Source organism: Ips typographus, linkage group LG15 (assembly GCF_016097725.1).
Source record: "Ips typographus isolate SLU linkage group LG15, UJ_Ityp_2.0, whole genome shotgun sequence".
NCBI lineage: Eukaryota > Metazoa > Arthropoda > Insecta > Coleoptera > Curculionidae > Ips > Ips typographus.
This window is the reverse complement of record NC_138436.1, coordinates 7893503-7910425: the sequence shown is the minus strand read 5'-3', so window position 1 is coordinate 7910425 and position 16923 is coordinate 7893503. Positions and strand designations below refer to the sequence as shown.

Below are 16923 nucleotides of genomic sequence, written 5' to 3'. Positions count from 1 at the left end.
TAGGCAAAAACTAACTATTTCATTGAATTCCCCATCCTCGATTTAGTATAAAATGACCCTTCACTCGCTTTCCTAGCTAAAAGTTGATGGTTTGCCGCAAATTGGCCGTAGGGTCACTTTTGCGGCAAATCGGCAAAGTTATCGTAGAGAGTCGAGTAAGAGGTGGTTTTCGGCTAATTTGGGGACGGGGAATTCATTCCCGTTGTTAATTTTTTGTTATCTCTTACCCAGGGCAAGAAACTTGCGTTTAACCCAACTTGAGTATGACTTATTACAAAATGGACGTCACCATTAAATTCCTCGTCCTCAATTTAGTATAAATTGACCCCTTACTCGACTGTCTATCTTAAAGTTGACGGTTTGCCGCAAATTGGCCGTAGGGTCACGACCCTACGGCCAATTTGAAATTTATCGTAAAAAATCGAGTGAGGGTTCGTTTTCGACTAATTTGGGGTCGGGGAATCCATTCCCGCTGTCAGTTTTCCGATAACTCTAACCCAAGCCAAGAAACTTGCACTTAACCAGTCGTGGGGGAGAGTTACGCAAAAACTGACTATTTCATTGAATTCCCCATCCTCGATTTAGTATAAAATGACCCCTTACTCGACTGTCTAGCTTAAAGTTGACGGTTTGCCGCAAATTGGCCGTAGGGTCACTTTTGCGGCAAACCGGCAAAGTTATCGTAGAGAGTCGAGTAAGAAGTGGTTTTCGGCTAATTTTGGGACGGGGAATTCATTCCCGCCGTCACTTTTCCGCTATGTCTTGCCCAAGCCAAGAAACTTTCATTTAACCCAACTTGTGCTGGATTTACTACAAAATGGACGTCACCATTGAATTCCTCGTCCCCGGTTTAGTATAAAATGACCCCTCATTCGACTGTCTATCTTAAAGTTGACGGTTTGTCGCAAATTGGCCGTAGGGTCATGACCCTACCGCCAATTTAAAATTTGTTATAAAAAATCAAGTGAGGGATGGTTTTCGACTAATTTGGGGTCGGGGAATCCATTCCCGTTGTCAGTTTTCCGATAACTCTAACCCAAGCCAAGAAACTTGCACTTAACCAGTCCTGGGTAAGAGTGACGCAAAAACTGACTATTTCCTTAAATTCCCCATCCCCGATTTAGTATAAAATGACCCTTCACTTGACTGTCTATCTTAAAGTTGACGGTTTGCCGCAAATTGGCCGTAGGGTCACTTTTGCGGCAAACCGGCAAAGTTATCGTAGAGAGTCGAGTAAGAAGTGATTTTCGACTAATTTGGGGACGGGGAATTCATTCCCGTTGTCAGTTTTTTGTTATCTCTCACCCAGGTCAAGAAACTTGCGTTTAACCCAACTTGCGTAAAACTTATTACAAAATGGACGTCACCATTAGATTCCTCGTCCCCGGTTTAGTATAAAATGACCCCTCACTCGATTGTTTATCTTATCTCCGCCGTAGGGTCATGATCCTACGGCCAATTTGAAATTTGTCATAAAAAATCGAGTGAGGGTTCGTTTTCGACTAATTTGGGGTCAGGGAATCCATTCCCGTTGTCAGTTTTCCGATAACTCTAACCGAAGCCAAGAAACTTGCACTTAACCAGTCGTGGGTGAGAGTTACGCAAAAACTGACTATTTCATTGAATTCCCCATCCTCGATTTAGTATAAAATGACCCCTTACTCGACTGTCTATCTTAAAGTTAACGGTTTGCCGCAAATTGGCCGTAGGGTCACTTTTGCGGCAAACTGGTAAATTTAACGTACATAATCGAATAAAAGGTTGTTTTCGACTAACTTTGGAACCGGGAATTCATTCCCGCAGTCACTTTTCCGCTATCTCTTACCCAAGCCAAGAAACTTGCACTTAACCAGTTCTGGGTTAGAGTTAGGCAAAAACTAACTATTTCATTGAATTCCCCATCCTCGATTTAGTATAAAATGACCCTTCACTCGCTTTCCTAGCTAAAAGTTGATGGTTTGCCGCAAATTGGCCGTAGGGTCACTTTTGCGGCAAATCGGCAAAGTTATCGTAGAGAGTCGAGTAAGAGGTGGTTTTCGGCTAATTTTGAGACAGGGAATTCAATCCCGTTGTCAGTTTTTTATTATCTCTAAACCAGGCCGAGAAACTTGCGTTTAACCCAACTTGCGTATGACTTATTACAAAATGGACGTCACCATTGAATTCCTCGTCCCCGGTTTAGTATAAAATGACCCCTCACTCGACTGTCTATCTTAAAGTTGAAGGTTTGCCGCAAATTGGCCGTAGGGTCACGACCCTACGGCCAATTTAAAAATTGTCATAAAAAATCGAGTGAGGGCTCGTTTTCGACTAATTTGGGGTCGGGGAATCCATTCCCGTTGTCAGTTTTCCGATAGCTCTAACCCAAGCCAAGAAACTTGCACTTAACCAGTCCTGGGTGAGAGTTATGCAAAAACTAACTATTTCATTGAATTCCCCATCCTCGATTTAGTATAAAATGACCCTTTACTCGTTTTGATAGCTGAAAGTTAACGGTTTGCCGCAAATTGGCCGTAGGGTCACTTTTGCGGCAAACCGGCAATGACCCTACGGCCAATATTGAAATGCATCGTAAAAAGTCGAGTGAGGGTTCGTTTTCGACTAATTTGGGGTCGGGGAATCCATTCTCGCCGTCACTTTTCCGCCATCTCTTACCCAAGCCAAGAAACTTGAACCCACTCACCGGAAATGTTGTACGGAGCGTTACCCATTTTCCGTATCTCCGCCATATTTTTCAGCTGCTGTTGCACCAGCGTGCACTCGAACATGACGAGCATGACGAGCGTGAAAATCGAATAGTACCAGTACTTGTCGAGGCACCAGAGAGCGACGCAGAAAATTTGAAAAACGAAAAAGGGCGCAGTCGCCCGTTCCGTAAACAGTTCGGCAAACTCGGGCACGGCCACGTCCATCGCGTTCGTGCCGTAAACGATTTCCGCTTGCCGAACGGCCTCGTCGTCCTGGTGGCCTCGCCACTCGCCGTACTCGCCGAACGGCCGGTAAATCGGAAATTCCACGCTACGAAATTGTTTTCGGTCCGCGTTCCATACGTATTTCGTTTTTTGGAACACAAAGTGTATCATCGTATCTCCGTTGGCCAACTGAAACAAAAAAAAAATAATTTTTTTTTAATTTTTTTTATTTATTATTATTATTTTTTTTTTTAATTTTTTTTTTTATCTATTTTTCTTTTAATTTATTTCAAATTTTCTTTTCACTTTTTATTAATTTTTTTTTTGTGTTTATTTCCTTTTTTCTTTTTTTTAAATTTTTTAGTTTGTTTTTTTTTTTGTTTAGTTAATTTTTTTTTTAATTTTTATTTTTTTAATTGTTATTTTCCTTATTTTTTAATTTCCTAATTAAAATTTTCTTTTAACTTTTTTTTTGTTTATTTGTTTTTTTTTCTTCTTTCCATTTATTTTTATTTTAAATTTTATTTTATTTTCTTCTTTTAATTTGTTCTTTTTTAATTTTTACAATTTTTTTTTATTCTTTTTATTTTTTTCAAATTTTTTAATTTGTTTTTTTTTTTTTAAATTTTGCATTTTTTATTTTTTTTTTATTTTTTTATTTTTTTTTTCCTTTCTTTAATTAAATAAAATTTACTTTACCTTAATCTTTCGTAGTGGCACAATCTCGGAACTGCCATTATTCTCGGTGGGTACCACTTTGACAAGTGTGGCTTTCAGCGGGTCCCGCTCCTGCAAACACAAAACGAATAAATGTCAGTTTGACAGCTGTCAAAATCCGACCTTTCTGACATACGTCAACGTCAATATTTTTGCGTGACGTAATACGCTCGACGTTTGACAGACAAATGTGACGTCGGGGGCGTGTACACGTCAATTTGCTTCTGGAAGCCATTTTAGTTTGCCAGAAGCCTCTGGAAGCCATTTTGTTTTGTCAGAAGCCTCTGGAAGCCATTTTGTTTTGCCAGAAGCTTCTGGAAACTAATTTGACGTTCCAAAGGCTTCCAGAACCTCTCTGATCTTATTAGAACCTTCCAGAAACTTTTGTAACCTTCTAGAAGCTTCTAGAGACTTTCAGAAAGTTCCACAACCTTCTAGAAGCTCTCAGATCTTTGTGGAACCTTCTAGAACCTTCTAAAACATTGCAAAATGGTTCTAGAAACCTTCTAGAGCTATTCGAGTAGTTTCTAGAAGATTCCAAAACTTTCTAGAATGTTCTAGAACCTTTTGAAACGTTCTAGATTCTTGTGGAACCTTCGAAAAGCTTCCAGAACCTTATCGACCTAATAACCGAGCATGGAAACCCTTAAATTGCCAAAAAACCCCATTTTAAGGGATTTTTAGGTTATTTAAGGCAAATTTAAGGTTAATACAAGCTTCAGGACACTTTTTAACCTAAAACTAACCTTTTTTTAGGTTAGAAACTGTCAAATTGACCAAAAACAGTTAACCGAGCCTTGAAACCCTTAAATTGCCAAATAACCCCATTTTAAGGGATTTTTAGGTTATTTAGGGCAAATTTAAGGTTAAAGCAAGCTTCAGGACACTTTCTAACCTAAAACTAACCTTTTTTTAGGTTAGAAACTGTCAAATTGGCTCAAAACAGTTAACCGTGCATGGAAACCCTTAAATTGCCAAAAAAAAACCCATTTTAAGGGATTTTTAGGTTATTTAAGGGAAATTTAAGGTTAATACAAGCTTCAGGACACTTATTAACCTAAAACTAACCTTTTTTTAGGTTAGAAACTGTCAAATTGGCTCAAACTAGTTAACCGAGCATGGAAACCCTTAAATCAACAAAAAACTTCATTTTAAGGGATTTTTAGGTTATTTAGGGCAAATTTAAGGTTAAGACAAGCTTCAGGACACTTATTAACCTAAAACTAACCTTTTTTTTAGGTTAGAAACTGTCAAATTGGCCCAAACTAGTTAACCGAGCATGGAAACCTTTGAATTGCCAAAAAACCCCATTTTAAAGGATTTTTAGGTTATTTAAGGCAAATTTAAGGTTAAAACAAGCTTCAGGACACTTTCTAACCTAAAACTAACCTTTTTTTAGGTTAGAAACTGTCAAATTGGCTCAAAACAGTTAACCGAGCATGGAAACCCTTAAATTGCCAAAAAACCCCATTTTGAGGGATTTTTAGGTTATTTAGGGCAAATTTAAGGTTAAAGCAAGCTTCAGGACACTTTTTAACCTAAAACTAACCTTTTTTAGGTTAGAAACTGTCAAATTGGCCCAAACTAGTTAACCGAGCATGGAAACCCTTAAATCACCCAAAAACTCCATTTTAAGGGATTTTTAGGTTATTTAGGGCAAATTTAAGGTTAAAGCAAGCTTCAGGACACTTATTAACCTAAAACTAACCTTTTTTTAGGTTAGAAACTGTCAAATTGGCCCAAAACAGTTAACCGAGCATGGAAACCCTTAAATTGCCAAAAAACCTTATTTTAAGGGATTTTTAGGTTATTTAGGGCAAATTTAAGGTTAAAGCAAGCTTCAGGACACTTATTAACCTAAAACTAACCTTTTTTTAGGTTAGAAACTGTCAAATTGGCCCAAACTAGTTAACCGAGCATGGAAACCCTTAAATTGCCAAAAAACCCCATTTTGAGGGATTTTTAGGTTATTTAGGGCAAATTTAAGGTTAAAGCAAGCTTCAGGACACTTATTAACCTAAAACTAACCTTTTTTTAGGTTAGAAACTGTCAAATTGGCTCAAACTAGTTAACCGAGCATGGAAACCCTTAAATTGCCAAAAAACCCCATTTTGAGGGATTTTTAGGTTATTTAGGGCAAATTTAAGGTTAAAGCAAGCTTCAGGACACTTATTAACCTAAAACTAACCTTTTTTTAGGTTAGAAACTGTCAAATTGGCCCAAACTAGTTAACCGAGCATGGAAACCCTTAAATTGCCAAAAAACCCCATTTTGAGGGATTTTTAGGTTATTTAGGGCAAATTTAAGGTTAAAGCAAGCTTCAGGACACTTATTAACCTAAAACTAACCTTTTTTTAGGTTAGAAACTGTCAAATTGGCTCAAACTAGTTAACCGAGCATGGAAACCCTTAAATTGCCAAAAAACCCCATTTTGAGGGATTTTTAGGTTATTTAGGGCAAATTTAAGGTTAAAGCAAGCTTCAGGACACTTATTAACCTAAAACTAACCTTTTTTTAGGTTAGAAACTGTCAAATTGGCCCAAAACAGTTAACCGAGCATGGAAACCCTTAAATTGCCAAAAAACCTTATTTTAAGGGATTTTTAGGTTATTTAGGGCAAATTTAAGGTTAAAGCAAGCTTCAGGACACTTATTAACCTAAAACTAACCTTTTTTTAGGTTAGAAACTGTCAAATTGGCCCAAACTAGTTAACCGAGCATGGAAACCCTTAAATTGCCAAAAAACCCCATTTTGAGGGATTTTTAGGTTATTTAGGGCAAATTTAAGGTTAAAGCAAGCTTCAGGACACTTATTAACCTAAAACTAACCTTTTTTTAGGTTAGAAACTGTCAAATTGGCTCAAACTAGTTAACCGAGCATGGAAACCCTTAAATTGCCAAAAAACCCCATTTTGAGGGATTTTTAGGTTATTTAGGGCAAATTTAAGGTTAAAGCAAGCTTCAGGACACTTATTAACCTAAAACTAACCTTTTTTTAGGTTAGAAACTGTCAAATTGGCCCAAACTAGTTAACCGAGCATGGAAACCCTTAAATCACCAAAAAACTCCATTTTAAGGGATTTTTAGGTTATTTAGGGCAAATTTAAGGTTAAAGCAAGCTTCAGGACACTTATTAACCTAAAACTAACCTTTTTTTAGGTTAGAAACTGTCAAATTGGCTCAAACTAGTTAACCGAGCCTGGAAACCCTTGAATTGCCAAAAAACCCCATTTTAAGGGATTTTTAGGTTATTTAGGGCAAATTTAAGGTTAAAGCAAGCTTCAGGACACTTTCTAACCTAAAACTGACCTTTTTTTTAGGTTAGAAACTGTCAAATTGGCCCAAAACAGTTAACCGAGCATGGAAACCCTTAAATTGTCAAAAAACCTTATTTTAAGGGATTTTTAGGTTATTTAAGGCAAATTTAAGGTTAAAGCAAGCTTCAGGACACTTTCTAACCTAAAACTGACCTTTTTTTTAGGTTAGAAACTGTCAAATTGGCCCAAAACAGTTAACCGAGCATGGAAACCCTTAAATTGTCAAAAAACCTTATTTTAAGGGATTTTTAGGTTATTTAAGGCAAATTTAAGGTTAAGGCAAGCTTCAGGACACTTTCTAACCTAAAACTAACCTTTTTTTAGGTTAGAAACTGTCAAATTGGCCCAAACTAGTTAACCGAGCATGGAAACCCTTAAATTGCCAAAAAACCCCATTTTAAGGGATTTTTAGGTTATTTAAGGGAAATTTAAGGTTAAAGCAAGCTTCAGGACACTTATTAACCTAAAACTAACCTTTTTTTAGGTTAGAAACTGTCAAATTAGCCCAAAACAGTTAACCGAGCATGGAAACCCTTAAATTGTCAAAAAACCTTATTTTAAGGGATTTTTAGGTTATTTAAGGCAAATTTAAGGTTAAGGCAAGCTTCAGGACACTTTCTAACCTAAAACTAACCTTTTTTTAGGTTAGAAACTGTCAAATTGGCCCAAACTAGTTAACCGAGCATTGAAACCCTTAAATTGTCAAAAAACCCCATTTTAAGGGATTTTTAGGTTATTTAAGGGAAATTTAAGGTTAAAGCAAGCTTCAGGACACTTATTAACCTAAAACTAACCTTTTTTTAGGTTAGAAACTGTCAAATTGGCCCAAAACAGTTAACCGAGCATGGAAACCCTTAAATTGCCAAAAAACCTTATTTTAAGGGATTTTTAGGTTATTTAGGGCAAATTTAAGGTTAAAGCAAGCTTCAGGACACTTATTAACCTAAAACTAACCTTTTTTTAGGTTAGAAACTGTCAAATTGGCCCAAACTAGTTAACCGAGCATGGAAACCCTTAAATTGCCAAAAAACCCCATTTTGAGGGATTTTTAGGTTATTTAGGGCAAATTTAAGGTTAAAGCAAGCTTCAGGACACTTATTAACCTAAAACTAACCTTTTTTTAGGTTAGAAACTGTCAAATTGGCTCAAACTAGTTAACCGAGCATGGAAACCCTTAAATTGCCAAAAAACCCCATTTTGAGGGATTTTTAGGTTATTTAGGGCAAATTTAAGGTTAAAGCAAGCTTCAGGACACTTATTAACCTAAAACTAACCTTTTTTTAGGTTAGAAACTGTCAAATTGGCCCAAACTAGTTAACCGAGCATGGAAACCCTTAAATCACCAAAAAACTCCATTTTAAGGGATTTTTAGGTTATTTAGGGCAAATTTAAGGTTAAAGCAAGCTTCAGGACACTTATTAACCTAAAACTAACCTTTTTTTAGGTTAGAAACTGTCAAATTGGCTCAAACTAGTTAACCGAGCCTGGAAACCCTTGAATTGCCAAAAAACCCCATTTTAAGGGATTTTTAGGTTATTTAGGGCAAATTTAAGGTTAAAGCAAGCTTCAGGACACTTTCTAACCTAAAACTGACCTTTTTTTTAGGTTAGAAACTGTCAAATTGGCCCAAAACAGTTAACCGAGCATGGAAACCCTTAAATTGTCAAAAAACCTTATTTTAAGGGATTTTTAGGTTATTTAAGGCAAATTTAAGGTTAAAGCAAGCTTCAGGACACTTTCTAACCTAAAACTGACCTTTTTTTTAGGTTAGAAACTGTCAAATTGGCCCAAAACAGTTAACCGAGCATGGAAACCCTTAAATTGTCAAAAAACCTTATTTTAAGGGATTTTTAGGTTATTTAAGGCAAATTTAAGGTTAAGGCAAGCTTCAGGACACTTTCTAACCTAAAACTAACCTTTTTTTAGGTTAGAAACTGTCAAATTGGCCCAAACTAGTTAACCGAGCATGGAAACCCTTAAATTGCCAAAAAACCCCATTTTAAGGGATTTTTAGGTTATTTAAGGGAAATTTAAGGTTAAAGCAAGCTTCAGGACACTTATTAACCTAAAACTAACCTTTTTTTAGGTTAGAAACTGTCAAATTAGCCCAAAACAGTTAACCGAGCATGGAAACCCTTAAATTGTCAAAAAACCTTATTTTAAGGGATTTTTAGGTTATTTAAGGCAAATTTAAGGTTAAGGCAAGCTTCAGGACACTTTCTAACCTAAAACTAACCTTTTTTTAGGTTAGAAACTGTCAAATTGGCCCAAACTAGTTAACCGAGCATTGAAACCCTTAAATTGTCAAAAAACCCCATTTTAAGGGATTTTTAGGTTATTTAAGGGAAATTTAAGGTTAAAGCAAGCTTCAGGACACTTATTAACCTAAAACTAACCTTTTTTTAGGTTAGAAACTGTCAAATTAGCCCAAAACAGTTAACCGAGCATGGAAACCCTTGAATTGCCCAAAAAACCCCATTTTAAGGGATTTTTAGGTTATTTAAGGCAAATTTAAGGTTAATACAAGCTTCAGGACACTTTCTAACCTAAAACTAACCTTTTTTAGGTTAGAAACTGTCAAATTAGCCCAAACTAGTTAACCGAGCATGGAAACCCTTAAATCACCAAAAAACCCCATTTTAAGGGATTTTTAGGTTATTTAAGGCAAATTTAAGGTTAAATCAAGCTTCAGGACACTTATTAACCTAAAACTAACCTTTTTTTAGGTTAGAAACTGTCAAATTGGCCCAAACTAGTTAACCGAGCATGAAAACCCTTAAATTGCCAAATAACCCTATTTTAAAGGATTTTTAGGTAATTTAAGGCAAATTTAAGGTTAAGACAAGCTTCAGGACACTTTTTAACCTAAAACTAACCCATTTTGCAGGTTAGAAACAGTGAATTTGGCTCAAAACAGTGAAACAAGCTCGTAAACCCTCGACTCACCAAATAACCCCATTTTAAGGGATTTCTAGGTTGTTTAGGGCAGATTTAAGGTTAGGGCAAGCAGGGGGACAGTAAAAACACCAAAACTAACCTTTTTGCAGGTGAAAAAGCAGCGAATGTGAACGGACCAGTAACAGGCCAGACAGGACAAGATTTGGAGGCATCCGATCGCCGCGACGCCGACGAAACCGGCCTCGTAGTGCTCCCAGAAGCCCCAAATGCCGATCCACGCGTAGATCCAAAGGGGGTACGCCACCAGAAAGGGTAACAGGTACAAGTGCAGGGGTGCGGCAATTCGGTTGTGTAACGAAACCGACCGAATCAGTTCGTCTAGATTACGTGCCGCTCTCATGTTTTAGCCCGATTTTTCCGGCACTTTAAGGCATTTTCTTTGCTATTTCGGTGGAAATCGGCCCCGTGGCCCCCTTTTGTTGAACTGACTGACAGTTTGACGTTTCGGGCTGTCAAACGTCAAAAGGTGACAGTTGACGTAAGGGGGTGCGTTCCGCACCGCCGCCATTGTGATCGCGTTACCCGTGTTTAGTGGGTGACGTCACATTTAAGTGCGCGACGCCATTTTTGTTTCTAGAACCGCCCCCCCCCCCCCCCCACGTTGCCAAATCGATCTGATTTAGTATCGGCGCGTTTTGCGCTGTTGCCAAATTGACCGTTAGTCGGTAAAAAAAAAAATTAAAAAAATTAGACACAGTCGCCATTTTGTGTAAATATCTCCGGAACTACTAGAGGGAGAATTTTGAAAAAAATTCCAAAAAAAAGGACAAGGTCAGGGCTACCTTGAGCCAAAAAATCAAGTTTCTAACCTTAAAACTGACAGATTGCCGCCATTTTGAATATTTGATAGAGCGACAAGATGCTCACGCGGCTAACGCCGCCATTTTGTTTGAATATCTCCGGAACTAAAAGAGAGATCATTTTGAAAAAAATATCAAAAAAAACGTCAAGGTCATGGCTGTCTTGACTAAAAAAATCAAGTTTGTCCTGTCAAAATGGCGGATTTGACAGCCTGTCAAAAGCTACGTGACACAATTAGACACCGCCACCATTTTGTTTAAATATCTCCGGAACTACTAGAGGGAAAAATTTGAAAAAAATACCATAAACAAGGTCAAGATCGGGGCTACCACGAGCCAAAAAAATGAAGGTCGTAAAGTCAAAATGGCGGATTTGACAGCCTGTCAAAACAGTTAGACACCGTCGTCATTTTGTGTAAATATCTCCGGAACTACTGAAGGGAGAATTTTGAAAAAATATCAAAAAAGTGTAAGGAGGGGAAATTGTAGGGAATTTCATCTTCTACAGCATTGCTTCTATGGACTTTTTCCCTAGAAGGTCACCCTAGGGAAATATCTGGCAAAAACTGTCCCTAAAGCACTAAAGTGCTTTCAAGTAATTAATTCTCCGTTCAACCAATCATAACTCGGTTATTTGACAAAATATCAAAAAAGTCTAAAGACGGGAAATTGTAGGGAATTTCATCTTCTACAGCATCGCTTCTATGGACTTTTTCCCTAGAAGGTCACCCTAGGGAAATATCTGGCAAAAACTGTCCCTAAAGCACTAAAGTGCTTTCAAGTAATTAATTCTCCGTTCAACCAATCATAACTCGGTTATTTGACAAAATATCAAAAAAGTGTAGGGAGGGGAAATTGTAGGGAATTTCATCCTCTACAGCATTGCTTCTATGGACTTTTTCCCTGGAAGGTCACCCTAGGGAAATATTTGGCAAAAACTGTCCCTAAAGCACTAAAGTGCTTTAAAGTAATTAATTCTCCGTTCAACCAATCATAACTCGGTTATTTGACAAAATATCAAAAAAGTCTAAAGACGGGAAATTGTAGGGAATTTCATCTTCTACAGCATTGCTTCTATGGACTTTTTCCCTAGAAGGTCACCCTAGGGAAATATTTGGCAAAAACTGTCCCTAAAGCACTAAAGTGCTTTAAAGTAATTAATTCTCCGTTCAACCAATCATAACTCGGTTATTTGAAAAAATATCAAAAAAGTGTAAGGAGGGAAAATTGTAGGGAATTTCATCCTCTACAGCATTGCTTCTATGCATTTTTTCCCTAGAAGGTCACCCTAGGAAAATATTTGGCAAAAACTGTCCCTAGGGAACAAAAGGGCTTCAGAGTAATTAGTTTTCTCCATTCCACCAATCATAACTCGGTTATTTGAAAAAATATCAAAAAAGTGTAAGGAGGGGAAATTGTAGGGAATTTCATCCTCTACAGCATTGCTTCTATGCATTTTTTCCCTAGAAGGTCACCCTAGGAAAATATCTGGCAAAAACTGTCCCTAAAGCACTAAAGTGCTTTAAAGTAATTAATTCTCCGTTCAACCAATCATAACTCGGTTATTTGACAAAATATCAAAAAAGTCTAAAGAGGAGAAATTGTAGGGAATTTCATCCTCTACAGCATTGCTTCTATGGACTTTTTCCCTAGAAGGTCACCCTAGGAAAATATTTGGCAAAAACTGTCCCTAAAGCACAAAAGTGCTTTAAAGTAATTAATTCTCCGTTCAACCAATCATAACTCGGTTATTTGACAAAATATCAAAAAAGTCTAAAGAGGAGAAATTGTAGGGAATTTCATCCTCTACAGCATTGCTTCTATGCATTTTTTCCCTAGAAGGTCACCCTAGGAAAATATTTGGCAAAAACTGTCCCTAAAGCACTAAAGTGCTTTAAAGTAATTAATTCTCCGTTCAACCAATCATAACTCCGTTATTTGACAAAATATCAAAAAAGTGTAAGGAGGGGAAATTGTAGGGAATTTCATCCTCTACAGCATTGCTTCTATGGACTTTTTTCCTAGAAGGTCACCCTAGGGAAATATTTGGCAAAAACTGTCCCTAAAGCACAAAAGTGCTTTAAAGTAATTAATTCTCCGTTCAACCAATCATAACTCCGTTATTTGAAAAAATATCAAAAAAGTGCAAGGAGGAGAAATTGTGGGGAATTTGATCCTCTACAGTATTGCTTCTATGGACTTTTTCCCTAGAAGGTCACCCTAGGGAAATATTTGGCAAAAACTGTCCCTAAAGCACAAAAGTGCTTTAAAGTAATTAATTCTCCGTTCAACCAATCATAACTCGGTTATTTGAAAAAATATCAAAAAAGTCTAAAGAGGAGAAATTGTAGAGAATTTCATCCTCTACAGCATTGCTTCTATGGACTTTTTCGCTAGAAGGTCACCCTAGGGAAATATCTGGCAAAAACTGTCCCTTAAGCACAAAAGTGCTTTAAAGTAATTAATTCTCCGTTCAACCAATCATAACTCGGTTATTTGACAAAATATCAAAAAAGTCTTAGGAGGAGAAATTGTAGGGAATTTCATCCTCTACAGCATTGCTTCTATGGACTTTTTCCCTAGAGGGTCACCCTAGGGAAATATTTGGCAAAAACTGTCCCTAAAGCACAAAAGTGCTTTAAAGTAATTAATTCTCCGTTCAACCAATCATAACTCCGTTATTTGACAAAATATCAAAAAAGTGTAAGGAGGGGAAATTGTAGGGAATTTCATCCTCTACAGCATTGCTTCTATGCACTTTTTCCCTGGAAGGTCACCCTAGGAAAATATTTGGCAAAAACTGTCCCTAAAGCACTAAAGTGCTTTAAAGTAATTAATTCTCCGTTCAACCAATCATAACTCGGTTATTTGACAAAATATCAAAAAAGTCTAAAGAGGAGAAATTGTAGGGAATTTCATCCTCTACAGCATTGCTTCTATGGACTTTTTCCCTAGAGGGTCACCCTAGGGAAATATTTGGCAAAAACTGTCCCTAAAGCACAAAAGTGCTTTAAAGTAATTAATTCTCCGTTCAACCAATCATAACTCCGTTATTTGACAAAATATCAAAAAAGTGTAAGGAGGGGAAATTGTAGGGAATTTCATCCTCTACAGCATTGCTTCTATGCACTTTTTCCCTGGAAGGTCACCCTAGGAAAATATTTGGCAAAAACTGTCCCTAAAGCACTAAAGTGCTTTAAAGTAATTAATTCTCCGTTCAACCAATCATAACTCGGTTATTTGACAAAATATCAAAAAAGTCTAAAGACGGGAAATTGTAGGGAATTTCATCTTCTACAGCATCGCTTCTATGGACTTTTTCCCTAGAAGGTCACCCTAGGGAAATATCTGGCAAAAACTGTCCCTAAAGCACTAAAGTGCTTTCAAGTAATTAATTCTCCGTTCAACCAATCATAACTCGGTTATTTGACAAAATATCAAAAAAGTCTAAAGAGGAGAAATTGTAGGGAATTTCATCCTCTACAGCATTGCTTCTATGGACTTTTTCCCTAGAGGGTCACCCTAGGGAAATATCTGGCAAAAACTGTCCCTAAAGCACAAAAGTGCTTTAAAGTAATTAATTCTCCGTTCAACCAATCATAACTCGGTTATTTGACAAAATATCAAAAAAGTCTAAAGAGGAGAAATTGTAGGGAATTTCATCCTCTACAGCATTGCTTCTATGGACTTTTTCCCTAGAAGGTCACCCTAGGGAAATATTTGGCAAAAACTGTCCCTAGGGAACAAAAGGGCTTCAGAGTAATTAGTTTTTTCCATTCCACCAATCATAACTCCGTTATTTGACAAAATATCAAAAAAGTCTAAAGAGGAGAAATTGTAGGGAATTTCATCTTCTACAGCATTGCTTCTATGGACTTTTTCCCTAGAAGGTCACCCTAGGGAAATATTTGGCAAAAACTGTCCCTAAAGCACAAAAGTGCTTTAAAGTAATTAATTCTCCGTTCGACCAATCATAACTCAGTTATTTGACAAAATATCAAAAAAGTCTAAAGAGGAGAAATTGTAGGGAATTTCATCCTCTACAGCATTGCTTCTATGGACTTTTTCCCTGGAAGGTCACCCTAGGGAAATATTTGGCAAAAACTGTCCCTAGGGAACAAAAGGGCTTCAGAGTAATTAGTTTTCTCCATTCCACCAATCATAACTCCGTTATTTGACAAAATATCAAAAAAGTCTAAAGAGGAGAAATTGTAGGGAATTTCATCCTCTACAGCATTGCTTCTATGGACTTTTTCCCTAGAAGGTCACCCTAGGGAAATATTTGGCAAAAACTGTCCCTAAAGCACAAAAGTGCTTTAAAGTAATTAATTCTCCGTTCGACCAATCATAACTCAGTTATTTGACAAAATATCAAAAAAGTCTAAAGAGGAGAAATTGTAGGGAATTTCATCCTCTACAGCATTGCTTCTATGGACTTTTTCCCTAGAAGGTCACCCTAGGGAAATATTTGGCAAAAACTGTCCCTAAAGCACAAAAGTGCTTTAAAGTAATTAATTCTCCGTTCGACCAATCATAACTCGGTTATTTGACAAAATATCAAAAAAGTCTAAAGAGGAGAAATTGTAGGGAATTTCATCCTCTACAGCATTGCTTCTATGGACTTTTTCCCTAGAGGGTCACCCTAGGGAAATATTTGGCAAAAACTGCCCTAAAGCATAAAAGTGCTTTAAAGTAATTAATTCTCCGTTTAACCAATCATAACTCGGTTATTTGACAAAATATCAAAAAAGTCTAAAGAGGAGAAATTGTAGGGAATTTCATCCTCTACAGCATTGCTTCTATGGACTTTTTCCCTAGAGGGTCACCCTAGGGAAATATTTGGCAAAAACTGTCCCTAAAGCACAAAAGTGCTTTAAAGTAATTAATTCTCCGTTCAACTAATCATAACTCGGTTATTTGAAAAAATATCAAAAAAGTGTAAGGAAGAGAAATTGTAGAGAATTTCATCCTCTACAGCATTGCTTCTATGGACTTTTTCCCTAGAGGGTCACCCTAGGGAAATATTTGGCAAAAACTGTCCCTAAAGCACAAAAGTGCTTTAAAGTAATTAATTCTCCGTTCAACCAATCATAACTCGGTTATTTGAAAAAATATCAAAAAAGTGTAAGGAGGGGAAATTGTAGGGAATTTCATTCTCTACAGCATTACTTCTATGGACTTTTTTCCTAGAAGGTCACCCTAGGGAAATATTTGGCAAAAACTGTCCCTAAAGCACAAAAGTGCTTTAAAGTAATTAATTCTCCGTTCAACTAATCATAACTCGGTTATTTGAAAAAATATCAAAAAAGTGTAAGGAGGGGAAATTGTAGGGAATTTCATCCTCTACAGCATTGCTTCTATGGACTTTTTCCCTAGAGGGTCACCCTAGGGAAATATTTGGCAAAAACTGTCCCTAAAGCACAAAAGTGCTTTAAAGTAATTAATTCTCCGTTCAACCAATCATAACTCGGTTATTTGAAAAAATATCAAAAAAGTGTAAGGAGGGGAAATTGTAGGGAATTTCATCCTCTACAGCATTGCTTCTATGGACTTTTTCCCTAGAAGGTTACTATACGGAAATATTTGGCAAAAACTGTCCCTAAAGCACAAAAGTGCTTTAAAGTAATTAATTCTCCGTTCAACCAATCATAACTCGGTTATTTGAAAAAATATCAAAAAAGTCTAAAGAGGAGAAATTGTAGGGAATTTCATCCTCTACAGCATTGCTTCTATGGACTTTTTCCCTAGAAGGTCACCCTAGGGAAATATCTGGCAAAAACTGTCCCTAAAGCACAAAAGTGCTTTAAAGTAATTAATTCTCCGTTCAACCAATCATAACTCGGTTATTTGACCAAATATCAAAAAAGTCTAAAGAGGAGAAATTGTAGGGAATTTCATCCTCTACAGCATTGCTTCTATGGACTTTTTCCCTGGAAGGTCACCCTAGGGAAATATTTGGCAAAAACTGTCCCAAAAGTGCTTTAAAGTAATTAATTCTCCGTTTAACCAATCATAACTCGGTTATTTGACAAAATATCAATAAAGTCTAAAGAGGAGAAATTGTAGGGAATTTCATCCTCTACAGCATTGCTTCTATGGACTTTTTCCCTGGAAGGTCACCCTAGGGAAATATTTGGCAAAAACTGTCCCTAAAGCACTAAAGTGCTTTAAAGTAATTAATTCTCCGTTCAACCAATCATAACTCGGTTATTTGACAAAA

At 36.9% G+C, this 16923-nt stretch overlaps 1 protein-coding gene across 1 annotated transcript in view; it reads right to left on the bottom strand.

Annotated features, from left to right (window-relative positions):
- Positions 1 to 10346, bottom strand: part of LOC145738086 (endoplasmic reticulum transmembrane helix translocase) — a 35471-nt gene extending 25125 nt beyond the window's left edge. The window contains exons 1-3 of the mRNA XM_081992941.1: positions 9983 to 10346; positions 3612 to 3701; positions 2684 to 3101 (exon numbers count right to left, since the gene is read on the bottom strand). Coding sequence (XP_081849067.1) covers positions 2684 to 3101; positions 3612 to 3701; positions 9983 to 10243 — 769 coding nt within the window. The 5' untranslated portion in view covers positions 10244 to 10346. The remainder of the gene's footprint in view (positions 1 to 2683; positions 3102 to 3611; positions 3702 to 9982) is intronic.
- Between the last annotated feature and the right edge of the window lie 6577 nt (positions 10347 to 16923).